This window comes from Schistocerca piceifrons, chromosome 11, assembly GCF_021461385.2.
Source record: "Schistocerca piceifrons isolate TAMUIC-IGC-003096 chromosome 11, iqSchPice1.1, whole genome shotgun sequence".
Taxonomy (NCBI): domain Eukaryota; kingdom Metazoa; phylum Arthropoda; class Insecta; order Orthoptera; family Acrididae; genus Schistocerca; species Schistocerca piceifrons.
Genome location: NC_060148.1, coordinates 115,631,708 through 115,657,932, shown reverse-complemented (window position 1 = coordinate 115,657,932; position 26,225 = coordinate 115,631,708). Strand labels below are relative to the sequence as shown.

General features: G+C 39.8%; 1 protein-coding gene across 6 annotated transcripts in view; it reads left to right on the top strand.

Moving 5' to 3' along the window:
- LOC124719620 (zinc finger protein 83-like) overlaps window positions 1–26,225 on the top strand; it is a 178,827-nt gene that overhangs the window by 100,901 nt on the left and 51,701 nt on the right. For all 6 annotated transcript variants that reach the window (XM_047244834.1, XM_047244836.1, XM_047244833.1 and 3 more), the window contains exon 6: window positions 3,735–3,794. In XM_047244834.1, coding sequence (XP_047100790.1) covers window positions 3,735–3,794 — 60 coding nt within the window. The remainder of the gene's footprint in view (window positions 1–3,734; window positions 3,795–26,225) is intronic.

Below are 26,225 nucleotides of genomic sequence, written 5' to 3'. Positions count from 1 at the left end.
TGACTTAGTTGCTTAAACATAGTCCTACACTTTCATTTGTACTGCACATTTAGGTGCTTCTTGACATATTTCTTGTTATCTAATAATATCCAAATGTGAAAGAAGCAATAAATCCTAAGGACTGACTGGAAGTTTGTAGCACAGCATTTAGCCCCTTACATAGAAGGGCACACACTACAGTCTTACTATATTAATTTTCACTTGTTATTCATCATGGTCTGCTAGTATGTTAACAATGAGTTTTTTGAGACTGAGCTGTGTCTACGAAAATCTTACGAATTTGGGTGCACACACATTGGAAAATTTACTACTTAAATCAATTTGTAACAGTAGAATTATGTTTCTAACTCCTTATTTTCCCAGTTTAACATCGCTATCAGCAGACATGATGAAGTCAGAAGAGCTGGCCTGGGTAGCGCTGCAGAGCAGTGCAGAAACCTGCCATGGAAGTCACATGCAGCATATAGTCTGGGTAGATCCACTGCGAGAGGTGTTTACCTGTGGGCAGCTGTAAGCCGAATAGGCCAGTGCTTAGACTGTGTTCAACTGTTGTTCACATTGCCTTGCACATCATGCTGAGTGTTGTTTGGTGATCAGCTGACAGCCTCCCATGCCAGCTGCATGCTGAGTTATCCCCATGCAAATCTCTATGATGGTTCAGACTTTCCATTTCCTGTAGACTGATTTATGGCGAGTTTTCATTTCCTCATACATGGTATATTCCCCAGTCATTGTTGAGCCCATTTAAGCCTGTTAAATGTTCACACCTATAGTGTAATGTAGAAGTGTTGCCACACAAGTGCAAATACTAAAATGGTGATGAGGAACATTCTTATGTATTTGATGCCCCTATTTTTTGTTTCCCTTTTCCCCAGGGTTAATTTTGGGCCACCATGGACCCAGCATGTGTGCAATACTGGCAGGAATACAAAAGAAGCAGCAGAAAATGACGACAGCATTAATGAACAAGAATGTAGAGTTGCTTCAAGAGCAGTAGACTACACCAATGGTACAGGTTTTTTTCTCTAGCCACAAAGCCCATGGTGCTGTTTGTTGGTTTTGGTCATCACCACTAATACCCTAGGCAGTAATATGTGGCCTTTATTGCCGATTTTCAAGGTCTCTTGTTTAAGTGTAGTTTTGTGTGTCCCAGATGTGCTGTCTCTTATACAGATTTGCTGATTCGGGTTGTGATTGTCTACTTAGTGCATGATTCTGAAATTCAGACTAGGGCATTAACTTTTCCCAAAGTTTCTTTAGACAACATTGCCCAGATTATGGACTCATTTTGGATGACGATGGTAGCAAGGGATGTCCTTCCTGATAATTGGTGGGAGTGCAGTTAGGTGTGTGTGGTAAACGCGACCCCTGGTGCCCTGCAGATGTCCTGGCCTGCAATTATTAGTGACATCAAATGTCTCATGTGGACTTGTGGGGCTTGTGCACAGAACCAGGCTGCATCAGCTACTGTGCCACACTCTTTTTTGTCCAAACCAGAGCACCCTTGGGACAGGGGGCATGTCACTTTTGTCTGTCTTGTTTTGGACAGTAATATGATTGTTCATGATCATGGCATTGTCCAATTTCCTGCACATAGCCGAGCTGTCCTACACAATTTCAATTACCACTGTTCAGGAATTGTTGATTATTTTTGCCATTGAGAGTTCCTACAGGACCCTGGTATCCAATAATAGTAGGGAATTTGTGTTCCAGGAATTCGAGGTCATTTGCATCTGCAGCGGAATTCAGTATCTCACTACCACACCATTTCACCTGACATCTAACTCAGACATGGAGTGCTCTGTGCGTACATTTAAGTTCCACATGAAGCAGTTGGTGTATTTCTTTTTCCACAATAATGCATTGTCAAGCTTTCTGGCTACATACTGGGTGACATCAGACAACAGATGCAATCTGGCAGAATGTTTGCATGGGCACACGCCATGGGGCTTCTGTAATTGTTGCACCCAGAGTATCATGCTGTGTTTTCTTCTTAGCCTTCTGTTTGGCTCCAGTTCTTCAACCACCGGCAGGGGTGGCTGCTGGGTATTGTGCAGGGGCACAAAAGTTGGCAGTTGTTTGTGATGGATGCCAGTAGGGACAGCAGACCTGTCATGCAAATCAGTTGTGACTTCACCCAGTCATGACTTTACCACCATCACTCTTCTGGTCTGCCAGGTGACTAGGTGGTCATGACATTGCTCAATGTGTGGACTCTCACTTGCAGCTGTGTGCTTTCCCATTGTCCCCCCTCCACACCGGCTGCTGTTCTCCCATTACCTACAGCCTTTGGCCTAGTGAAGTATGCACCTGCATCTGCTAATGTGGAGCCCATGGATTTTGATCTCCTCCTCCTCCTCCTCCTCTGCTTTCACCTGTGTGCCTCCACCTGCTGCTGGTGGACCCCTGGTGGCTCCTCAATTCAATGCTATTCTGCTGGAATCAGTGATGTTTGCAATGCCTGTTGTATGAGTACAGTCCAATGCTGGGTTCTCTTGTTCTGCACTAGACATAGTGGTCAAAGCCTGGCTATTGTCAGTCTCACTTGCCTTTCTTGGGGGGAGGGTTTAGTATTCCCACTAGTGGATGTTGTGATAGAGACAGATGCCCTTGCCTGGATAACACTTCATAATAGTGTGGAACCCACCATGGAGGACACATGCAGTGGAGGGTATGGGCGGATCCATTGATGGAGCTGTTACTTTGTGGACAGCTGTGAGCCAAGTGAGGCAGTACTTACACTGAGTTCATCTACCATGGACCTTGCCCTTATGTTGAATGTTGTTCCTTAGTGCTAAGCTGTCAGCCGCCCATGCCAGATGCATGCTGAGTTATCCCCATGCTTGTTTCTGTGAGGATTCATTTCTGTTTTTTGTAGATTGACTAGCATGATGAGTTTTTGTTTCCTCTCATGGGGTTCTTTTCCCCGGTAATTATTGAGCCGTTGTTTGCCCATGTAGTGCCCACACCAATAGTGTATTGTAGCAGTGTTGTAACGCCAGTGAAGCTACTAAGCACAATTTGAATCTTTTAAGAAATCTACGTTGAACTTTTGTGATAGGTTGCTCAGCAGTGAATTTAGATTCCTCATTAAGAATTGAAATATCGCAGTCGGAATCCATAGATTTTCAACATTTATAAAGGAAATACTTTTGAGTAGCATCCAAGAAGTACATGGGTTTGTGTTATAATCTGTACCAAAAATTGCTTATTTCAATGCTTAACCTCATATTTATCATCTACACATTTAGCAATACCTGTTTTCATAATGTGTGAATAAAGAAATGATTCTAGCTCACAGCTAAGTACAGTAAATTCTTATTGTGCCGATAGCATAACCAACTAAAAGTTGTCTATGGAATATAATTGAAAAGAATGATGACATTAGCAGGACTTTTTGAGTAGCTGATGTTAAGTTACATAATTTGTGTATCTTGTTTGTGGATGTTACTTACTGCTAAACACTTTGCATGACTATCACAGTATGTTCTTGTGGGACCATAATTATATGGGTAGCTTTCTCTACAATAATTTGAAATTTGTCTTAAATAATTCATTAGTGTTAAGAAAATTTTGATTTCCCATGTATCATGATGACAATACACAACATTTTAAATAAAACCAACAGCGAGATTGCAAGTTTCTTCTTTGTTGTGTTTAGAACCCTAGTTTTTGGTACTATATCCGTAGTCAGTGTATTTTAATTTTTGTATTAATGCTTTCAATTTGTGCAGGGTTTGGAATTTGATGACTGTCTTCATGAATGTGACCCCTTGGATATAAGAGATGAGGAGGTAAGCCATACGTCCTTAATCTAAAGATATTATCTGACTTTTACTCTGACTTCAAGCTGCCATATAGTTATTTACTTAGTATATAAAATTACATTTAAGTGGAAAAATGTGGATGATGTATTGGCTACTATCTAAGATGGTTTGAAACCATGGAAATTTGAAATAGTCTTTTTGTTGCATCTGCAGACTCAGCTGATAAGAGAACCAAAAAATCAATGTGTGCTGTGAAATAACATTTGTTTATGACTGTAAATAACTAACTATATAAACATTCTGTGAATATCAATGAGAATTTTAATTTATGTTTGCCTTTCATTGAGTTTATCAAGGTAATTCAAGACATTGACTGAGAATGTATATTCATGTGGCAGGATTCAGAAGTGGCTGTTTCTAAGCATTATAATGAGATCGAAAGTAATACGTTTACTGAATTGGGAGACTATTTGTGGGGCTGCCTCAGATGTACACATGCATCCACGTGTTTGATAATGTTTTAAAATGTGTGAAAATGCTATAACTTCTAAGAACTCTGTTTTGATAAATGATGAGGATAGCTTCTGTTCTTTGTTGCCCTCCCTATATGTTCCAGCTCAGGGGAACGTGTATATTTTTACAGTCCTGCTATATATTAATTAGAAGGAACATTAAAGGTATTGTATTATGTATGACATGCTATGAAAATAGAAAGCTCTTGGACATGTACAGTGCAGAGTACTGACCTTGATTTAAGAACAAAGATCTTTATTCAGTCTCTTAAGTAGTAGACAGATGAGAAAACACGAGTAAATAATGCATCAGGTAGTAATATAATTGAAAGGGGGGGGGGAGAAATAGGGAGCAAAAAACCACTCTGAGTGCACTGTAGAAAAAAAAAGTATTTAAAAATATAGGAAAATTGATACTGCTTCCAAAAGGGGAAACCTTGAAGAGACACTACACCCAATGCAGTTACATTTTTGTTACTTTTTAAATGGAAGTAACAGTTCAACAGCAGAAAATTGTTAATTGAAAGATGATACTGACATGCTGTTGTTCAAGGAACTTCCACTTGATTTCAGACAATTTATACTCACAATAGTTCAGTTAATTGTAATAATTGTTAATCCAAATATAAACTAAGGAATTACTTCAGCTATATTTGCCTCCTGGTACAACCATCGATGATGATTGAGGCAAGGATGTCTCCAAACACAATATCAATACATCTCACTGATGGTGATGGAGTATTTTGCTTGCATTACTGCAAGTTCCAGCCAGGAGAAAACTTCCTCTTCCACTTCATCAGGAGCAGTGGTCACTGGAGTGCCAACACTTTAAGGTAAAACTCACTTGTTCTCTGCGTTGTGTGTGCTAGGAGGGTGTAATTATGGGCTTGTCAAGTAAAGAAAACATCCTGTAATTCTGATCGCACATTTTGTATGTGTTGCATATGTTTTTTGGTCATTCTAATGATAATTGCTGACAATTTTGTATTGCATTGGAGGGAATAAAAACCAAAAAGATGGGATAAAACCAAGAAGGAAGCATATCAGTTACGTAGTTCTCTTTTGCTTCTCTGGGCAAGCCAAAGGTGTGCATGATAGCCGTCAGTCTTCCGTGTTCAGAAACATTTTCACTTGCTTATAGAGGCAGCTGAAAATATTGGACTCTATTTCTGATATTCTGTGTATTTTTAAGTTTGCTAACAGCAGATATTTCTACACAGAAATCTCTATGTGGAACATCATTGGTTTTGCAATGGACTTAAAGAAATTAAAGCCTCTAGGAACAGCTTCTCAGCCTTACAGTATCCTTAACTTCTTTGCATTTTTTGTAATGTAGTGCCAGAAATATAGTATCACATATTTTTCACGACGGAACCTGAAATTCTGTTACTAAATTTGACTTGTTTTGCCATGGATGTTAATGTTTTCCTTGATAAGCAGCTTATTAGTTCTTACAATCTCAATAATTTTAGTGAATTTTTGTTCTCAATTTAATTTCTTCAAGAACAACATGGCAGCTGCGAAAATTGAACTCCCGTAGGGAACTAAAGTATTATTATTATTATTATTGGTGTTGTTGAGAGAGAGAGAGAGAGAGAGAGAGAGAGAGAGAGAGTGCATGCATGCATGCCAATTACAGCTATTACATAGTAAGTGACTGTTACGCATCTTAAAATTGTGTCTTGGATTTTTTTGAAGATTAATGGTCACCATCTATTTTTCTCACAAAGTCAGTTCACACTTTTATAAACAGCCAAGAGCAGCAGCATGTTGACCCAATATGGAACATAAACTCTATGTCTTGCTGAACTGCAAATGCTGGATGGTGAATTCGCTGTTATGAGATACTAATGTTCTTACCAAAATTTGCAAGGGTCGTAAGATGAAGGGGCGAGTAGTGGTAGGTGAATTTATCAATTGCTGGAGTGAAATTAATAGTGGATGCCCTTAACAAATGTCATAAGAACATTTCTACTCACTGTGGGAAACAGATAAAGGGTGTTGCACAAAATTTTCAAAACACCATATTTGATTGTTCCAGAAGATACAACAGCAGCTCAGCAAGAGCAATAACATTAGAAGGCAATCATATTGCTCTTCCTCTTTATCCTTACATCTTGTTTTCAATTTAGTTATCTAGTACCGTCAAGACTTTTGTTGTTTATTCATGAGCAGAAAATTTGACTGTTGAAGCAGCTTACGTAAAAACATTTCTGAACAAATACACTACTGGCCGTTAAAATTGCTACACCAAGAAGAAATGCAGATGATAAATGGGTATTCATTGGACAAATATATTATACTAGAACTGTCATGTGATTATATTTTCACGCAATTTGGGTGCATGGGTCCTGTGAAATCAGTACCCAGAACATCCACCTCTGGCCATAATAACGGCCTTGATATTCCTGGGCATTGAGTCAAACATAGCTTGGATGGCATGTACAGGTACAGCTGCCCATGCAGCTTCAACATGATACCACAGTTCATCAAGAGTAGTGACTGGCGTATTGTGATGAGCCAGTTGTTCGGCCACCATTGACCAAACGTTTTCAATTGGTGAGAGACTGGGAGAATGTGCTGGTCAGGGCAGCGGTCTAACATTCTTTGTATCCAGAAAGTCCCATACAGGACCTGCAACATGCAGTTGTGCATTATCCTGCTGAAATGTAGGGTTTCGCAGGGATCGAATGAAGGGTAGAGCCACAGGTCATACCACATCTGAAATGTAACATCTACTGTTCAAAGTGGCGTCAGTGCGAACAAGAGGTGACCGTGACATGTAACCAATGGCACCCCATACCATCATGCTGGGTGATACACCAGTATGGCGATGACGAATACACGCTTCCAATGTGTGTTCACCGTGATGTTGCCAAACACGAATGCGACTATCATGATGCTGTAAACCTGGATTCATTCGAAAAAATGACGTTTTGCCATTCATGCACCCAGGTTCATCGTTGAGTACACCATCCCAGGCACTCCTGTCTGTGATGCAACGTCAAGGGTAACCGCAGTAATGGTCTCTGAGCTGATAGTCCATGCTGCTGCAAACGTCATCGAACTGTTCATGCAGACGGTTTTTGTCTTGCAATTGTGCCCATCTGTTGACTCAGGGATTGAGACGTGGCTGCATGATCCATTACAGCCATGCGGATAAGATGCCTGTCATCTAGACTGCTAGTGATACGAGGCCATTGGGATCCACCACTGCGTTGCGTATTACCCTCCTGAACCCACCGGTTCCATATTCTGCTAACAGTCTCGGGATCTTGACCAACGAGAGCAGCAATGTCATGATATGATAAATCGTATTCGCAATAGGCTACAATCCAACCTTTATCAAAGTTGGAAATGTGGTGGTAGGCATTGCTCCTCCTTACACGAGGCATCACAACAATGTTTCACCAGGCAACGCCGGTTAACTGCTGTTTGTGTGTGTGAAATCGGTTGGAAACTTTCTTCATGTCTGCATGTTGTAGGTGTCGCCACCCACGCCAGCCATGTGTGAATGCTCTGAAAAGCTAATCATTTGCATATCACAACATCTTCTTCCTGTTGGTTTAATTTTGTGTCTGTAGCACATCATCTTTGTGCTGTAGCAATTTTAATGGCCAGTAGTGCATTTATCATATTATCTATGCCAGTGCAGGGTGTTAGTTTGTCCCTATCCATGGAGTCCCTTCCAAACTTCCAAAATTTTAGAAGCTCAAGAAGAACTTCAGTAGATATGATAATGAAATGGTATCGTATGTTGGAGCATCTCAAAGAAACTTTTTAATAATCATCAATACACCTCTACATGTTAACAATTGTTAGCATGAGGAATATGAACTTTGTTTTCAATTTCTTGCCATGTTCTTTGTAACATGTCATGTGTCACTGTTATAATCACATCAGTATCACATCTTAACATAGGAATATCATCCTTTTTGGTCACATACATGCGGTCCTTCTCTAATCTAAGCAGGATAATTTTAAGGGAATGTTGGTGGCCAGGCAATGGGTTATCTGCATTCAGTCCAGCAACTGGGGAATTTCATATCCCTGAACTTTCAAACAACTAATGACCAATGTTACAGAGTTCCATCTTGTTGAAAGTCGATGTTGGTTTGCAAGTTTTGTATATAAACTGCTCAAACATATCCATATATGCTGACCCATTCACTATGATTTCTGCCAAGCAGAACAATTCAGAAAACATGTTGTCAGACATCATTAGATCCTCAGTGTAGGGCTGTTGCAAACATGTTCAATAATAGTGTGCAGAAGTTGCAAGCCCCGTATCTGAACATCATGTTGATTAACCATTCCCGATACATGGAAGATTTCCTCATCTGAGAATAAACATATTTCTAGAAAGCTGCCATTCATGTCAATATGCTGCAGCATATCCATAGAAAATTATTGTCAGCATGGTTTCTCACTTGGTTACAGAATTTGCTCTTTATAATAATACATATGGTGAAGTATGTGCACTTCATGGTGCAGCATTGATCAGGGAACATCAGTTTGCCTGCCGAATTGAGGTATGTGGGCTCCTAAGAAATGCTTGTCTGATGTCCTCTGCTGCCTATTCCAAAACACTATGATGTTCACCACCAGAATTTTCAGAACAGTTCCAGTTGCTAGAAACTTATGATCCCAGTTCTTAACTGTTTCAACACCAGATGAATCACATCCATACAATCTAAGATAATTTCTTTGTACAATAGCTGGATATTTTACTTCTACAAATCACACTACAGCTTGTGCTCGCTACTGTGGAGGCATCATTTTCATTTCATGCAGTCTTGCTGGACTCCAAAGATAATAGCTGGCATGTGATGTGGAAAATTCTTTGAGATGCTTTAGCATATAGAGCAGTTTCATCCTCATATGTACTGTTGTTTTTTTTTCCTTTCCCTTAGCCTTTAAAATCTGGATGATTCACTCTTGCAGAAATCATCAACTTCACATGCAACCTTCACAATGTGCCACAGACATTAAGCTAACAACAAAATAAAAATTAAAAAACACCAAAGCACAAAATCTACTACCATAAGAAGAGTATGTGTAGGGTAAGAGGAGGTTATCTAATTTAAGTGAACAGTATTATTGTACTTTCAATGGCAAATTTTGCCTACTTGACTTCGCCAATCTGTTCCATCAATGGGTGGGGTGAACAGAGGTGGCTCATAGCTAAAGTTAGTGTGGGTGCTACTTCATAAAATCTTTAGCCTTTGTTTTAAAATTGTGTGAAAGGAAACACGTATAAAAAGAAAATTTGTACAGAAACCTGATAAAATCCTAAAAGAATAAATTCATACAATTTTTACTTCTTAAATGTAAATTGCTACAGTTCAAGTTTGTTCTGTTGATTTAAAAGTGAAAGCCACTCTTCTTGTTTTAAATTGCCCAAACAGATAAGAAAATTTTTTGTTGTTTTCTGGGTGACAATGTATGAGTGGAACTCCCCATCACATCCCCCCTCAGATTTAATGGTAACAGAGCCTGTTAAAAAATGAACATGGATCAAGCTTGAAAACAAGAAGGTGGTATCCTGAACTGTGAAAAGAAAGCAAAATAGAAACAGTGAACAGTTCAAGAAGCAATAAGGAACAGTGTAAAACAACCAGGGCATTGTGGTTCAGTGATCATGGTGTTGGACTGCAAAGTTGGCAAGCCATGTTCAAAGCTCTGTGTGTCAATTTCTCTCTCTCTCTCTCTCTCTATCTCTCTCTCTCTCTCTCTCTCTCTCTCTCTCTCTCTCTCTCTCTCTGCTGTTCACTGTATCAAAGTTTCTGTTGTTATGTCATGATGTCATGACCATGTGCAACAGCAAGATGTGAGAAATGGGCTTACAATGAAACTTGGTTCTGCACAACTACTCTATTAGCAGATGAAAAGAAGTGGCTTTCAATTGGGACTGCAAATGTTTGATGACAAGTTGACAGAATTCTCCACTGGAAAACACAGCTGATGTGTTGTATGTGGGATAGGGACAGTACAAGTGTCATATGATTGGAATGTCTTATGACTGGAATGTCTTATTGAGGCAACTGATTTTGTATGCTTGGTGAGTGAGTGAGTGAGTGAGTGAGTGAGATACCTCTCATTGTTCGATTTAAGTGTTTGTATGAATGGGAATGTGATCACCACCTAGGAAATGTTGAAAACATAATAGTTTGTCACATAAGCAGGAACAAATGAATGCAACTGTTTCACAATCGTACTGTTTCTCTGTGCTCTGTCAAAACAAATAGTTTTAACATTTTTGAAGTTGTGTTCTTTTTTGTAAGTTTTTATCCTTGAATTCCTTTGTTGTAATGTAGTTCACACTTATTTATTTGTTGTTTACATTTCTGTGAGACATGCATGTGGTATCTCACCTCCTCTCACTATCATCACATTAGTGATGGTAATATATTCTTACCACTTGTCTCTTTATTCTACAACCAATGTGTAGTATGACAGCTATCAAGACTAGAGAAAGAGAACAAACATTTCAATGTCCACACAAACAGTTCATAATGTTGTGAAAAAAAGAAATAAAAATAAATCGCACAAGGGAGTTTTGAACACGGCTTGCCCTCCTTGCAGTCTAACACCACAACCACTTAACCATGATGCTGAGGCTCTTCCACTTCACTCAGTGTTGCACTTAAACTTGAAGTGTTCGCTATTTCTGTTTTACTTTTTTTTCCTACTGTTCAGTACAGCCTCTGCTCTTCCTGTTGTGGTGCTTGATCTGTGTTCAATTTTTGAGATGCTATGCACAGGGCCATCTTACCACTAAATCTCTCTCTCTCTCTCTCTCTCTCTCTCTCTCTCTCTCTCTCTCTCTCTCTCTCTCTGTGTGTGTGTGTGTGTGTGTGTGTGTGTGTGTGTGTGTGTGTGTGTGTGTGTGTGTGTGTTTGTTTTATGGGAAGTTTCCCATGTGTGGAAACTTTTCTTTATTGAAAGCACTGCCAACACATTTACTCTTTCTGAATTCATAATGCATCTTAGACAAGTTTTTATCCTTTCCATTGTTAAGAGCAGCATTCTGCCTCGTATTTAGTCATGGGAACTGCAACAGATTTTTTACCAATTTAGTAATTCCACTGTCGACACAGTCTAGGTAATTGCAAGATATAAAGGGCAGTCAAATGAAAAATGAGATACATGGAAGAAAACTAAGTAAACTGTTTATTATTTGAAAAGTAACTATTGTAACTGCTAATACATTTATCCCATTGTGAGGCAAGACACTCGGTGCCTTCATGGTAAAATGTTCGCAGTTGCTTCTGGAACCATAATTGTACCTAGGGGTGCACCTCTTCATCCGAAGTAGATTGCTTGCCACAGGGTTTCAAGAATAAGGAAATTACCTTGGGAGGGATTGCGAGTGTGGAGGATGTGTAAGTGAGACCTGTTGAATCTTCTGCGGTGTGCTCAAAACAACAATATGTGGCCAGGCCGGCATGTTATTGAAGTATTTTCAGCTACACTGCTGTAGTTTCACTGGAAAGTCCATACAAATTCTTCATAGAGTCCTAATTTCTTCCCTTGCACTTTCCGTATGTATGAGTATAATCATGATTCTGTAGGACCCAAAAAACTTCCTTTCTGTGGAGGCATTGACCATCTTGTTTCACAGCAGGAAAAATGTATTAACGTTTATGGTAACAATGTGTGAAATAATGAACACCATACTTCCTTTTTTCTGTCTGTCTCATTTCTATTTGACTGCCCCTTACAGATTACATGAGCAATATCATAGATATCAGACATGTAGTAGATTACTTTTAGTTCAGTTTCAGGCTTTTCTTTGTCAATCATGCTATGTGCTTCACTGGTCAGTACTATCTTTTCTGTAGGATGACCATTCTTAAAACTAGTGAAGCATTTTCTTTGAACAATTTAGTAGCTACTAAATGTTTAGTATTAGAATATCTACCAAATATATCCACACATATACAGTCCCACACTCCCTTAGCTACTTTTGTCTTTGAAGGATTCTCGCAGGATTTTGAGGTTTTTTTTTTTAATTCTAAAAAAGCAGTCTTGAATTTTTTTTATACTCATTAACTTTAAATGTGCTAATATCTCCTGATTATGTTTATTTGTAAATTATGTCAACATGAGACATAATATGATGACATTGATATCATTTAGGTGTTCTAAAATTCATGTTGCTGCTGCAGTGGCTTGATCTGCATTTGATATTGACTTAATTTCAGTAAAGCAGCTTTTTAAGGGTTGTAAATTTTCATGCATTCTGTTTATGTTTCAGTATGGAAAATTATGTCTTACGGTTAGATTAGTTTAGATCAGTTTTTTTTCCATAGAACAAAAAAATGAGATGATTCTCATGGATGTGGAACATGTAAGAAAGTTGTTGTTGTGGTCTTCAGTCCAGAGACTGGTTTGAAGCAGCTCTCCATGCTACTGTATCCTGTGCAATCTTCTTCATCTCTCAGTACCTACTGCAACCTACATCCTTCTGAATCTGCTTAGGGTATTCATATCTTGGTCTCCCTCTACGATTTTTACTCTCCACGCTGCCCTCCAATACTAAATTGGTGATCCCTTGATGCCTCAGAACATGTCCTACCAACCGATCCCCTCTTCTCATCAAGTTGTGCCACAAATTTCTCTCCAGTTCTATTCAGTACCTCCTCATTAGTTATGTGATCTACCCATCTAATCTTCAGCATTCTTCTGTAGCACCACATTTCGAAAGCTTCTATTCTGTTCTTGCCCAAACTATTTATCATCCATGTTTCACTTCCATACATGGCTACACTCTATACAATCACTTTCCGAAACAACTTCCTGACACATAAATCAATACTCGATGTTAACAAATTTCTCTTCTTCAGAAATGCTTTCCTTGCCATTGCCAGTCTACCTTTTATATTCTCTCTACTTTGACCCTCATCAGTTATTTTGCTCCCCAAATAGCAAAACTCCTTTACTACTTAAGTGTCTCACTTCCAAATCTAATTCCCTCAGCATCACCCGACTTAATTTGACTATAATCCAGTATCCTTGTTAAGCTTTTGTTGATGCTCATATTATATCCTCCTTTCAAGACACTGTCCATTCCGTTCAACTGCTCTTCCAAGTCCTTTGCTGTCTCTGACAGAATTACAATGTCATCAGTGAACCACAAAGTTTTTATTTCTTCTCCGTGGGTTTTAATTCCTACTCCAATTTTTTTTTTTAACCCCTTACTGCTTGTTCAATATACAGATTGAATAACATCGGGAAGAGGCCACAACCATGTCTCACTCCCTTCCCAGCCAATGCTTCCCTTTCATGGCCCCCCATCTTCAGAATTTGGAAGAGAGTATGCCAGTCAACATTGTCAAAAGCTTTCTCTAAGTCCACAAATGCTAGAAATGTAGGTTTGCCTTTCCTTAATCTATCTTCTAAGATAAGTCGTAGGGTAAGTATTCCCTCACGTGTTCCAATATTTCTATGGAATCCAAACTGATCTTCCCTGAGTTCAGCTTCTACCAGTTTTCCATTTGTCTGTAAAGAATTTGTGTTAGTATTTGCAGCTGTGACATATTTAACTGATAGTTCGGTGATTTTTCACATCTGTCAACACCTGCTTGCTTTGGGATTGGAATTATTATATTTTTCTTGAATTCTGACAGTATTTCGCCAGTGTCATACATCTTGCTCACCAGACGGTAGAGTTTTGTCAGGGCTGGCCCTCCCAAGGCTATCAGTAGTTATAATGGGATGTTGTCTACTCTTGAAGCCTAGCATTGACTTAGGTCTTTCAGTGCTCTGTCAAACTCTTCACACAGTATCATATCTCCCATTTCATCTTTATCTTCAGCCTCTTCCATTTCCATAATATTGTCCTCAAGTACATTGCCCATGTATAGACCCTCTATTTACTCCTTCCACCTTTCTGCTTTTCCTTCTTTGCTTACAACTGGGTTTCCATCTGTGCTCTTTGATATTCATACAAATGGTACTCTTTTCTCCCAAGGCCTGATTAATTTCCTGTAGGCAGTATCTATTTTACCACTATATGCCTCTACACCCTTACACTTGTCCTATAGCCATCCCTGCTTAGCCATTTTGCACTTCCTGTCGATCTCATTTTTGAGACGTTTGTATTCCTTTTTGCCAGCTTCTTTTACTGCGTTTTTATATTTTCTCCTTTCATCAATTAAATTTAATACGTCTTCTGTTACCATGGTGGTACAGACAAGCAGCCGTGTGAATTACTCTTGGACACATTATCCGAAAACTGTTCAAATGGTTCAAATGGCTCTGAGCACTATGCGACTTAACTTCTGAGGTCATCAGTTGCCTAGAACTTAGAACTAATTAAACCCAACTAACCTAAGGACATCACACACATCCATGCCCGAGGCAGGATTCGAACCTGCGACCCTAGCGGTCGCTCGGCTCCAGACTGTAGCACCCACCGAAAACTGTCTTGAGCAGCTAAATCAACAGCCAACGCCTAATGGAAATTGTTTAGATCTGGTAGCCACAAACAGACCAGACCTCATCGACTGTGTTAGTGTTGAGACAGGGATTAGTGATCATGATGTTATCATTACGACTATGGTTGCGAAAGTTAAAAAGTCTGTCAAGATGGCTAGGAGAGTATTCTTACTAGAAAGAGTGGATAAGCAGTGGTTAGCATCCCACTTAGTAAATGAATCGACTTCATTTACTTCTGGTACAATGGATGTGGAAGAATTATGGTCAAATTTTAAACATATTGTAAATCACGCATTGGACAAGTATGTGTCGAAAAAGTGGGTTACGGACAGAAAAGACCCAGCGTGCCTTAACATCACAATTTGGAGAATGCTCAGGAAGCAAAGACAGTTGCACTCGCGGTACAAGAAAGATCGGGAGAATGAGGACAGGCAAAAGTTAGTAGAGATTCATGCTGCTGTAAAAAGAGCGATGCGTGGAGCATACACCCACTACCACAGTCATACCTTAGCAAAAGATCTTGCAGAAAACCCAAGGAAATTCTGTTCTTACGTAAAATCGGTAAGCGGGTTGAAGGATTCCATCCAGTCACTCACTGATCAGTCTGGCCTGGCAACAGAAGACTGCAAAACGAAAGCTGAAATTTTAAATTTAGCATTTGAGAAATCTTTCATGCGGGAGAATCGTACAAACATCCCGCTGTTTGAGTCTCGTACAGATGCCTGTATGGAGGACATAGTGATAGACATCCCTGGGGTTGTGAATCAGCGGAAGGGTAGAAAATAAATAAATCGCCAGGTCCTGATGGAATTCCAATTCGGTTTTACAGACAGTACTCTACTGCATTGGCTCCTTACTTAGATTGCATTTATCGCGAATCTCTTGCCCAATGTAAAGTCCCGAGCGACTGAAAAAAAGCACGGGTGACACCTGTATATAAGAAGGGTAGAAGGACAGATCCTCAAAATTACAGACCAATATCCTTAACATCGGTTTGTTGCAGGATTCTGGAACAAATTCTCAGTTCGAATATAACTAATTTCCTTGAGACAGAGAAATTGCTGTCCATGCATCAGCATGACTTTAGAAAGCATCGCTCCTGCGAAACGCAACTCGCCCTTTTTTCACATGATATCTTGCTTACCATGGATGAAGGGTGTCAGACAGATGCCATATTCCTTGACTTCCGGAAAGCGTTTGACTCGGTGCACACTGCAAACTCCTAAGTTAGGTACAAGCATATGGGATTGGTTCCCAAATATGTGAGTGGCTTGAAGACTTCTTCAGTAATAGAACCCACTACGTTGTCCTCGATGGTGAGTGTTCATCGGAGGTGAGGGTATCATCTGGAGTGCCCCAGGGAAGTGTGGTAGGTCCACTGTTGTTTTCTATCTACATAAATGATCTTTTGGATAGGGTGGATAGGAATGTGCAGCTGTTTGCTGATGATGCTGTGGTGTACGGGAAGGTGTCGTCGTAGAGTGACTGTAGGAGGATACAAGATGACTTGGGGAGGATTTGTGATAGGTGTAAAGAGTGGCAGCTAACTCTAAATATAGATAAATGTAAATTAATGCAGATGAATAGGAAAAAGAATCTCGTATTGTTTGAATACTCCATTAGTAGTGTAGCGCTTGACACAGTCACACCAATTAAATATTTGGGCGTAACATTGCAGAGCGATAGAAAGTAGGACAAACATGTAATGGCAGTTGTGAGGAAAGCAGATAGTTGTCTTCAGTTCATTGGTAGAATTTTGGGAAGATGTGGTTCACCTGTAAAGGAGACTGCTTATGAAACACTGATACAGCCTACTCTTGAGTACTGCTCGAGTGTTTAGGATCCCTATCAGGTCGGATTGAGGGAGGACATAGAAGCAATTCAGAGGCGGGCTGCTAGATTTGTTACTGGTAGGTTTGATCATCACGCGAGTGTTACAGAAATGCTTCAGGAACTCGGGTGGGAGTCTCTAGAGCAAAGGAGGCATTCTTTTCGTGAATCGCTACTGAGGAAATTTAGAGAACCAGCATTTGAGGCTGACTGCAGTACAATTTTACTGCCGCCAACTTATATTTTGTGGAAAGACCACAAAGATAAGAGAGATTAGGGCTCGTTCAGAGGCATATAGGCAGTCATTGTTGCCTTGTTCTGTTTGGAAGTGGAACAGGGAGAGAAGGTGCTAGTTGTGGTACGAGGTACCCTCCGCCATGCACCGTATGGTGGATTGCAGAGTATGTATGTAGATGTAGATGTAGATTTCTACTAGCCCTCGTCTTTTTACCTACTTGATCCTCTGCTGCCTTCACTACTACATTCCTCAAAGCTACCCATTTTTTTTCTACTGTATTTCTTTCCCCCATTCCTGTGATTCTCACAATATGGCACAAATATCATCATCTCAACATCATCTCAAGGTGTGCAAACGTCTACTGAAGTGCGACCAAACTGAAGAAAATTTTTTGCACCAGATTATGACCTATCATGGACCATGGAAGTACCGTTACACCCCAGAACAGAAAAAAAGCAACATAAAATGGCACAAAAGGGCAAATCTGCACCCACAAAAACCAAAGACCGTCTCTCTGTAGGTAAGGTTCTTAAAAGTCTTTTTCGATTTTAAAGGAGTGTTTCTCATTGATTTTCTCCATCAATGCCATACTGTGAACACTGCACACTACTGACATCTTCCAACCAAACAAAATGTGTATACTGTCAGAACAAGCATGCAGTTCTGATCTGGAACATAATTGTGCTTCGTAACAATGACCGACCCCACACAACTGCCCAAACTACACAAAAAATTCCAAAATTGTTCTGGACCAGACTAGAACTTCCTCCCTACTGTCCAGATGTATCACCCTCCAATTTTCCTTTGTTTGTGCCCTTAAAGGAAGCAGTCAGAGGACATATTTGATGATGATGGGCATATAGAAGTGTTCGTGCACAACTAGCTGCTGTCATAGCCGTTCATTTCAAAAAATGGTATCAATAAAGTGCCTACTTTCTGGGAAGATTGGGTTTTCTGTTCAGTTTATTAGGAAAAATTAGGCTGTATATATGAATTTATCTGAAGCTTACATGTTGTTGTTTTTGTTGTGGTCTTCAGTCCTGAGACTGGTTTGATGCAGCTCTCCCTGCTACTTTATCCTGTGCAAGCTTCTTCATCTCCCAGTACTTACTGCAACCTACATCCTTCTGAATCTGCTTACTGTATTCATCTCTTGGTCTCCCTCTACGATTTTTACCCTCCGCGCTGCCCTCCATAAGCTTACATAAACCTATAAAAAAATTACTGTTTGTATCTGACTCACCCTCACACATTGTTATCCTTCTTCCAGCTATTTGATTCATGTTTTTGTTCTTTTAATTTTTTTTTTCCAGAAACCTTCAACCTTGGCCTTTCATTCACAAGAAATGAATTTTGTGACTGCAAGTGAACCTCAATACTTTAAATGTTCACAGCTGTCTCTGCATGAAAAAGCTAAGTTACAAAAAGAGGTCATTAAACACATAATGTTCTGATATTCAGCCAGACTCAAGTAACAGCAATTATCATATTCATAGCTTTAATTCTGAGTGGTCCTAATGAAAAAGTTGACTTTGTGGCTATGGAGTAAAACATACATTATTTTGCTTAACATGTCTTCTGTTTGGAGGTGATATAATGCAGACGAGTGGTGGCAGAAACATAAACAATATGAAAGAATAAACTGAAAAGCGTGAGGTCTCAGATTGTTAGACAATGGGAGGTGGAAGGAGTATATAGAGGATCTATACAAGGGCGATGTACTTGAGGACAATATTATAGAAATGGAAGAGAATGTAGATGAAGATGAAATGGGAGATACGATACTGCGTGAAGAGTTTGACAGAGCACTGAAAGACCTGAACCGAAACAAGGCTCCAGGAGTAGACAACATTCCATTAGAACTACTGACAGCCTTGGGAAAGCCAGTCCTGACAAAACTCTACCATCTGGTGAGCAAGATGTATGAGACAGGCGAAGAACCGTCAGACTTCAAGAAGAATATAATAATTCCATCCCAAAGAAAGCAGGTGTTGACAAATATGAAAATTACCGAACTATCAGTTTAATAAGTCACGGCTGCAAAATACTAACGCGGATTCTTTACAGACGAATGGAAAAACTAGTCGAAGCCAACCTCGGGGAACATCAGTTTGGATTCCGTAGAAATGTTGGAACACGTGAGGCAATACTGACCCTACGACTTATCTTAGAAGCTAGATTAAGGAAAGGCAAACCTACGTCTCTAGCATTTGTAGACTTATAGAAAGCTTTTGAGCATGTTGACTGGAATACGCTCTTTCAAATCCTGAAGGTGGCAGGGGTAAAATACAGGGAGCGAAAGGCTATTTACAATTTGTACAGAAACCAGATGGCAGTTACAAGAGTTGAGGGACACGAAAGGGAAGCAGTGGTTGGGAAGGGAGTGAGACAGGGTTGTAGTCTATCCCCGATGTTATTCAATCTGTATATTGAGCAAGCAGTAAAGGAAACAAAAGAAAAATTTTGAGTAGGTATTAAAATCCATGGAGAAGAAATAAAAATTTTGAGGTTCGCCGATGACATTGTAATTCTGTCAGAGACAGCAAAGGACTTGGAAGAGCAGTTGAACGGAATGGACAGTGTCTTGAAGGGAGAATGTAAGAAGAACAACAACAAAAGCAAAACGAGGATAATGGAATGTTGTCGAATTAAGTCGGGTGATGCTGAGGGAATTAGATTAGGAAATGAGACACTTAAAGTAGTAAAGGAGTTTTGCTATTTGGGGAGCAAAATAACTGATGAGGGTCGAAGTAGAGAGGATATAAAATGTAGACTGGCAGTGGCAAGGAAAGCGTTTCTGAAGAAGAGAAATTTGTTATGATCGAGTACAGATTTAAGTGTCAGGAAGTCATTTCTGAAAGTATTTGTATGGAGTGTAGCCATGTATGGAAATGAAACAAGGGCGATAAATAGTTTAGACAAGAAGAGAATAGAAGCTTTTGAAATGTGGTGCTACAGAAGAATGCTGAAGATTAGTTGGGTAGATCACATAACTAATGAGGAAGTATTGAATACGATTGGGGAGAAGAGAAGTTTGTGGCACAACTTGACTAGAAGAAGGGATCGGTTAGTAGGACATGTGTTGAGACATCAAGGGATCACCAATTTAGTATTGGAGGGCAGCATGGAGGGTAAAAATCGTAGAGGGAGATCAAGAGATGAATACACTAAGCAGATTCAGAAGGATGTAGGTTGCAGTAGGTACTGGGAGATGAAGCAGCTTGCACAGGATAGGGTAGCATGGAGAGCTGCATCAAACCAGTTTCAGGACTGAAGACAACAACAACAACAACAACAACAACATTGTGAGAAGGTGAGACACCCTTCTTGCAGACACTTTCCAAAATTCAAAGTTGTCAGTAATTATCACCTGAGCACTAGTGTAGCTCATGCGAACCACTGGAGCAGTTTCAGAAACTGTTATCAAGTGGTTGTTGTCAATAAGCTGTCTAACCATGGGAATATTCTCCTCAGTCATTCTGGTCCTTGGGTGATGTTGGTGAGTTGCATTCTCAATTGTTTCTCATCCTCATAAAAACTATTTGTGCCATACATACACTTGAATGTGTTCAGGGTGTTGCCACTGAACTGTGAAGCAAGTATCTTCAAAATTTTTGATAAAGTTATGTCCTCTGTTGGAAGACTTGATTATAATGCATTTCACAACAAGTGACAGTAACTCCTACACAGACATTGCAATTCTGATTAAAGACACAGTACAACAATGTTATAGTTGTGAAGAACAGTCAAGGGAAATGAAAGCAACAATGAGCGGATATTGTGACTCTCTCCATTTACAAGAAAACTAGTAAAACAAAACTTCTGTTTTATTTGATTCACCCTTGTAATTCTACATTCAATGATGTAGTATTAGTTTTTAAACACAGCACACAGGGCAATATTTTACTTTTTCAGGAAACTGTGCACTTTTTGAGTTTATTATTTGACTCGAAATTAACTTGGCTTCCGAACCTGAAGGACCTACACACAGAGGACTTCCAGTCATTGAATATTGTGAAATGGCTTAGCAGGAAAGCATGGGGAGGTGACAGGTCCCATCTCATGCAGATTTATAGGGCATTGATGTATCACGTTTAGATTATGGGAGCATGGTCTACGGGTCAGCCCATCTTTCCTACCTTATGTGTTAGATGCTGTCCACCATCTGGACATTTGTATATGGACTGGAGCCTTCTGGACCAGTCCAGTTCATTGTGTCTGTCTGCAGAGGCTGGTGAACCACCGCCCTGCACTCGACGATGTATCCTTTTGACAGGCTTTGAAAATCTTAGCGTCACGTCAGTCATTGGCATTTAGTGGAGTGGTCCAAAGCAACTTTGGACGACTGTTCAGGAATTAGCTCCATGTAAACAAGCCATTTGTAATACGTGCCACTGACTGTCTCAAGGATCTGGATCTATCAGATCCCCAAGTACACTACCAGGGATGGAATGCGTTACTGCCTTGGTGTCCGGTACAAGAAAATTTGTACTCCAGATTACATTTTTACGACTTTGTTTTCTTTCATTTTAACTATGTACCACACTTTTGTCATTGTTCATACAGAAGGATACTAACAAGAGAATATCCTCAGTTGTTTCACTGTTTTCCCCAAAAAGGTTTTCAGAGTGTGTCTTTTGGAACAATTTACAAATTATGATGCAGAATTTTATGGCCCTGGAGAGGATTCACAGATATCATCATACAAGGTTTTTTTGCCTGTTCCAACTCGCTTACTGAATCTAGTAGACCAGTTGATTCAGCTCGTCCATGACCCTTAACAGCAGCTCCAACACCATGGCAAGAAAGTGACATTTTGGTGGGTATCTGGCCGTATCAGGATACAGGAAAACGTTACCAATAAAGCAGCCAAGGAAGCATGTTGGGGTGGTGTTTTCTGTCAATGTCCTATCATGTTGAATCCTGTCACCTCATTTTCTGACAGGTGTGCAATGGGAGACTGAATGTTTGAAGGTGACAGAAGACAAATTGCAGATACCAAAATAGACCACACAGGCATGGTGGTCTTCATGTTTGCCTCACTGCTTGAAGGAGGTTCTACTTATCAAGCTGTGCATAGGGCATAGCCATTTAACATGTGGCTTTCTCCGCCAGCTGGAGGATCCACCACCCTGTGAGTTTTGTGGTGTGCCACTTCCAGTTCAGCAGACTTTGGCAATCTGTATCTTCTATACAGATACCAGGGCTGCCCCCAGCCTCGATGGACATTCACCACCAGCCTCATCGATACTGATTTCAGTGTTACAAGAGTGATGAAATTTTGTGAACTGTCAGGCCTTATCCCTAAATTGGGGGGAAGGGAGGAAAAACTTAAATGCAATATAAACTGCTCCACATGTGGGACAGTCTTCACCCCCAACCATGAGATTGGCATGCTGACTTTTTGTCTGGGTGCTGGTGACCATGATGTTGAGCATCCCTTACTTAGTCATTATTTTTGTCGTCATGTGGGAAAAAGTACAGGTGACTCCCTTATAGAGAGTGTCCCACACGAATTTTTCAATATTCAGGGATATGAGCAAAAATGTCTAGTAAACATTGGCTCTGAAATAAATACCTTAAGGGCTGTGAGTACTCGTTCAGTAGAAAAGCTGTGTTCCACACTAGTAAAGAAGAATAGGCACTTATAGTGCTACAGGTATGCACTTTAGTGCCCATGTTTACTAGACTTTTTTGTTTCAGACGAGCTGGCCGCTGTGGCTGAGTGGTTCTAGACGCTTCAGTCGGGAACTGCACTGCTGCTGTGGTCGCATGTTCGAATCCTGCCTGGGGCAATGAATGTGTGTGATGTCCTCAGGTTCAGAATTCAAATATAAGTATCCTTCAGAGGCAAAAGCTTCTGTCAACAAATCAACAGATTTATAAAGCATCGAATCTCGGTTGGCCCTTTTCTTACACAATACCTGGAAACCATGGAAGATGGGCAACAGGTAGGTTTCATGTTCCTAGATTTCTGGAAAGTGTTTGACACAGTGCCCCACTCGAGACTGTTAACAAAGATCTAGCATTCGAAATAAGTTGTCCAGTATGTGAGTGGCTCAAAAGATTTTTAATTAAACCATGTATGTCATCCTGCATTGTGAGTGTTCATCGAAGACAAAGGTATCATCAGATTTACCCAAGGCAAGTGTTCTGGATATGCATAAGCGATTTGGTGGATAGGATGAGCAGCAGTCTGCAGCTGTTTGCTGATGTTGCTGTATGTATAGGACATTGTGATCTTTAAGTGAGTGTAGAAGGATCCAGCATGACTTGAACCTAATTTCTGTATGCTTTGTTGAATGACATCTTGCTCTAAATATAGAAAAATGTAAAATAGTGCAGATTAATAGGAAAAACAATCATGTTCAAATACATAAGTAATTGAACAGCAACATCAATTACATATCTACACTGAAGCGCCAAAGAAACTGATACAGGCATGTGTATTCAAATACAGAGATAGGTAAACAGGCAGAATATGGCTCTGTAGTTGGCAGTGCCTCTCTAAGGCAAGTGTCTGGCACAGTTGTTAGGTTAGTTGCTGCTGCTACAATGGCAGGTTATCGAGATTTAAGTGAGTTTGAAAATTGTGTTAGAGGTGGCGCATGAGCGATGGGACACAGCATCTCCGAGGTAGTGATGAAGTGGTGATCTTCCCATATAACCATTTCACAAATATACTATGAATGTCAGGAATCTGGTAAAACTTAATATCTCTGACATCACTGCTGCTGGAAAAAGATCCTGCAAGAAAGGGACCAACGACGACTTAAGAGAATCACTCAACACGACAAAAGTGAAACCTTCCACAAATTTCTGCAGATTTCAATGCTGTGCCATCAACAAGTGTCAGCATGCGAACCATTGAATGAAACGTCACCCATATCTGCTTTCAGAGCAGGAGGCCCCATGTGTACCCTTGATGAATGCATGACACACACTTTGTCTCACCTGGGCAGGTCAACACTGACATTGGACTGTTGACAACTAGACACATGTTGCTTGGTCAGACAAGTCTCGTTCTAAATTGTATTGACCAGATGGATGTGTACAGTTATGGAAACAACCTCGTGAATCTGTGAACCCTTCATGTCGGGGGAAACTGTTAAAGCTGGTGGATGCTCTGTAATCGTGTGGGGCATGTGCAGTTGGAGTAATATGGTTCCCCTGTTATGTCTAGATATGACTCTGACAGGTGACACACATGTGAGCATTCTGTCTGATCACTTTCATCCATTCCTGTCCATTGTATGTTCATACAGATTTGAGCAGTTCCAGCAGAACAATCTACATCTACGTGGATACTCTACAAATCACATTTAAGTGCCTGGCAGAGCATTCATTGAGCCACGTTCACAATTCCAATCTTGTATAGCATGCGAAAAGGATGAACACCTATACCTTTCCAAACGAGCTCTGATTACCCTTATCTTTTTCGTGGTGATCGTTTCTTCCTAAGTAGGTCAGTATCAACAAAATATTTGCGCATTCGGAGGAGAAAGTTGGTGATTGGAATTTTGTGAGAAGATTGTCACAACAAAAAAAAAACGCTTTTCTTTTAATGATGTCCAGCCCAAATCCTGTATCATTTCAGTGACACACTCTCCCATATTTTGCGATAATAGAAAACGTGCTGCCCTTCTTTGAATTTTTTCAATGTCCTCTGTCAATCCTGTCTGGTAAGGATCCCACACAACACAGCAGTATTCTAAAAGAGGGCAGACAAGTATAGTACAGGCAGTCTCCTTAGTAGATCTGTTAGATTTTCTAAGTGTCCTGTCAATAAAATGCAGTCTTTGGATAGCCTTCCCCACAACGTTTTCTATGTGTCCCTTCCAATTTAAGTTGTTCATAATTGTAATTTCTAGGTATTTAGTTGAATTTATGGCCTTTAGATTTGACTGATTTATAGTGTAATTGAAGTTCAACTGATTGCTTTTAGCACTCATGTGGATGACCTCACACTTCTCATTATTTACAGTCAACTGTCAATTTTTGCACCATACAGATATCTTTTCTGAATCATTTTACAATTTGTTTTTATCTTCTGATGACTTTATTAGTCGATAAACGACAGCATCATCTGCAAACATCCTAAGACGGCTGCTCAGATTGTATCCCAAATCATTTATATACATAAGGAACAGCAAAGGGCCTGTAACACCACTTTGGGGAACGCCAGAAATCACTTCTGTTTTACTCGATGACTTTCTGTTAATTACTACGAACAGCGACCTCTCTGACAAGAAATCACGAATCCAGTCACATAACTGAGACGATATTCCATAAGCACGCAATTTCACTACAAGCCACTTACGTGGTTCAGTGTCAAAAGCCTTCTGGAAATCCAGAAATACGGAATTATAATAATAATAGTAATAATAATAATAATAATAATAATAATAATAATAATAATAATAATAATATTTCATAACAGGTCACTCACAGTTGGCTCTCGGGTGCCATATGATCAACAACTATGTAAATACATTTAACGTTGTTCCATAGATCATGGATATGACATTTTGTAATGATGTGGAATGTGTAATTTTAAATAGTTTTCTGTACCATGCAGTTACTACTTCATATCTAAGAATTCATCTATTGAGTAGAAGGAGTTGTCATTCAGAAATTCTTTTAATTTGCTTTTCATTGGTGGTTGGCTACCTGTCAGACTTTTAATACTATTTCGGAAATGACCAAAGGTTTTTGTGGAAGCTAATTTACCCTTTTCTGTGCCAAAGTGAGATTTAATCCAGAGTAGTGAAGATCATCCTTTCTTCTAATGTTGTAGCTATGCACTTTGCTGTTATTTTTTAACCCGACCTAGATGTAAGTAAAAATATAATTTATAAAAATGATAAATAAAATCATAAATAACATGTATATAAGACTCACTTTACCAAACCACACAGGTGCATTTGAAAATGGCATTGTATGCTGAAACAAGCGAACTTGTTGAACAGAAATCTCTGTATACGAGGGCTGTTCAAAAAATTCCAGAACTTGTCCACTAGCAGACCTTTCACTTACTGTGTGTGCATAGTCTCCTTTGAAATACTCTCCTCCACAATTGATACACTACTTGCGATGCCATTTCCACTTTCAAGACCATTGTTGGTATGCATCTTGCTGGACCGCTTTAAGTTGCATCTGCTGCGAATTTTCTTCAATGTTTCCTATTCTTGCAAATCTTTGTCCTCTGTGTGGTTTACTATTTTGGAAATTAAAACAAAATCTATGGGAGACAGGTCTGGAGAGCACAGAGGATGAGGCAGCACAGTGATTTTGTTTTTTGTGCGGTAGTCACACAACAACAGGGATGAATGTGTGGGTGCGTTACTGTGATGAAAGAGCCATGAATTGTCTGACAACATTTCAGCCCCCTGGGATTAGAATAGACCAGAGATATTCCTGCCTGTCATAAGAGGT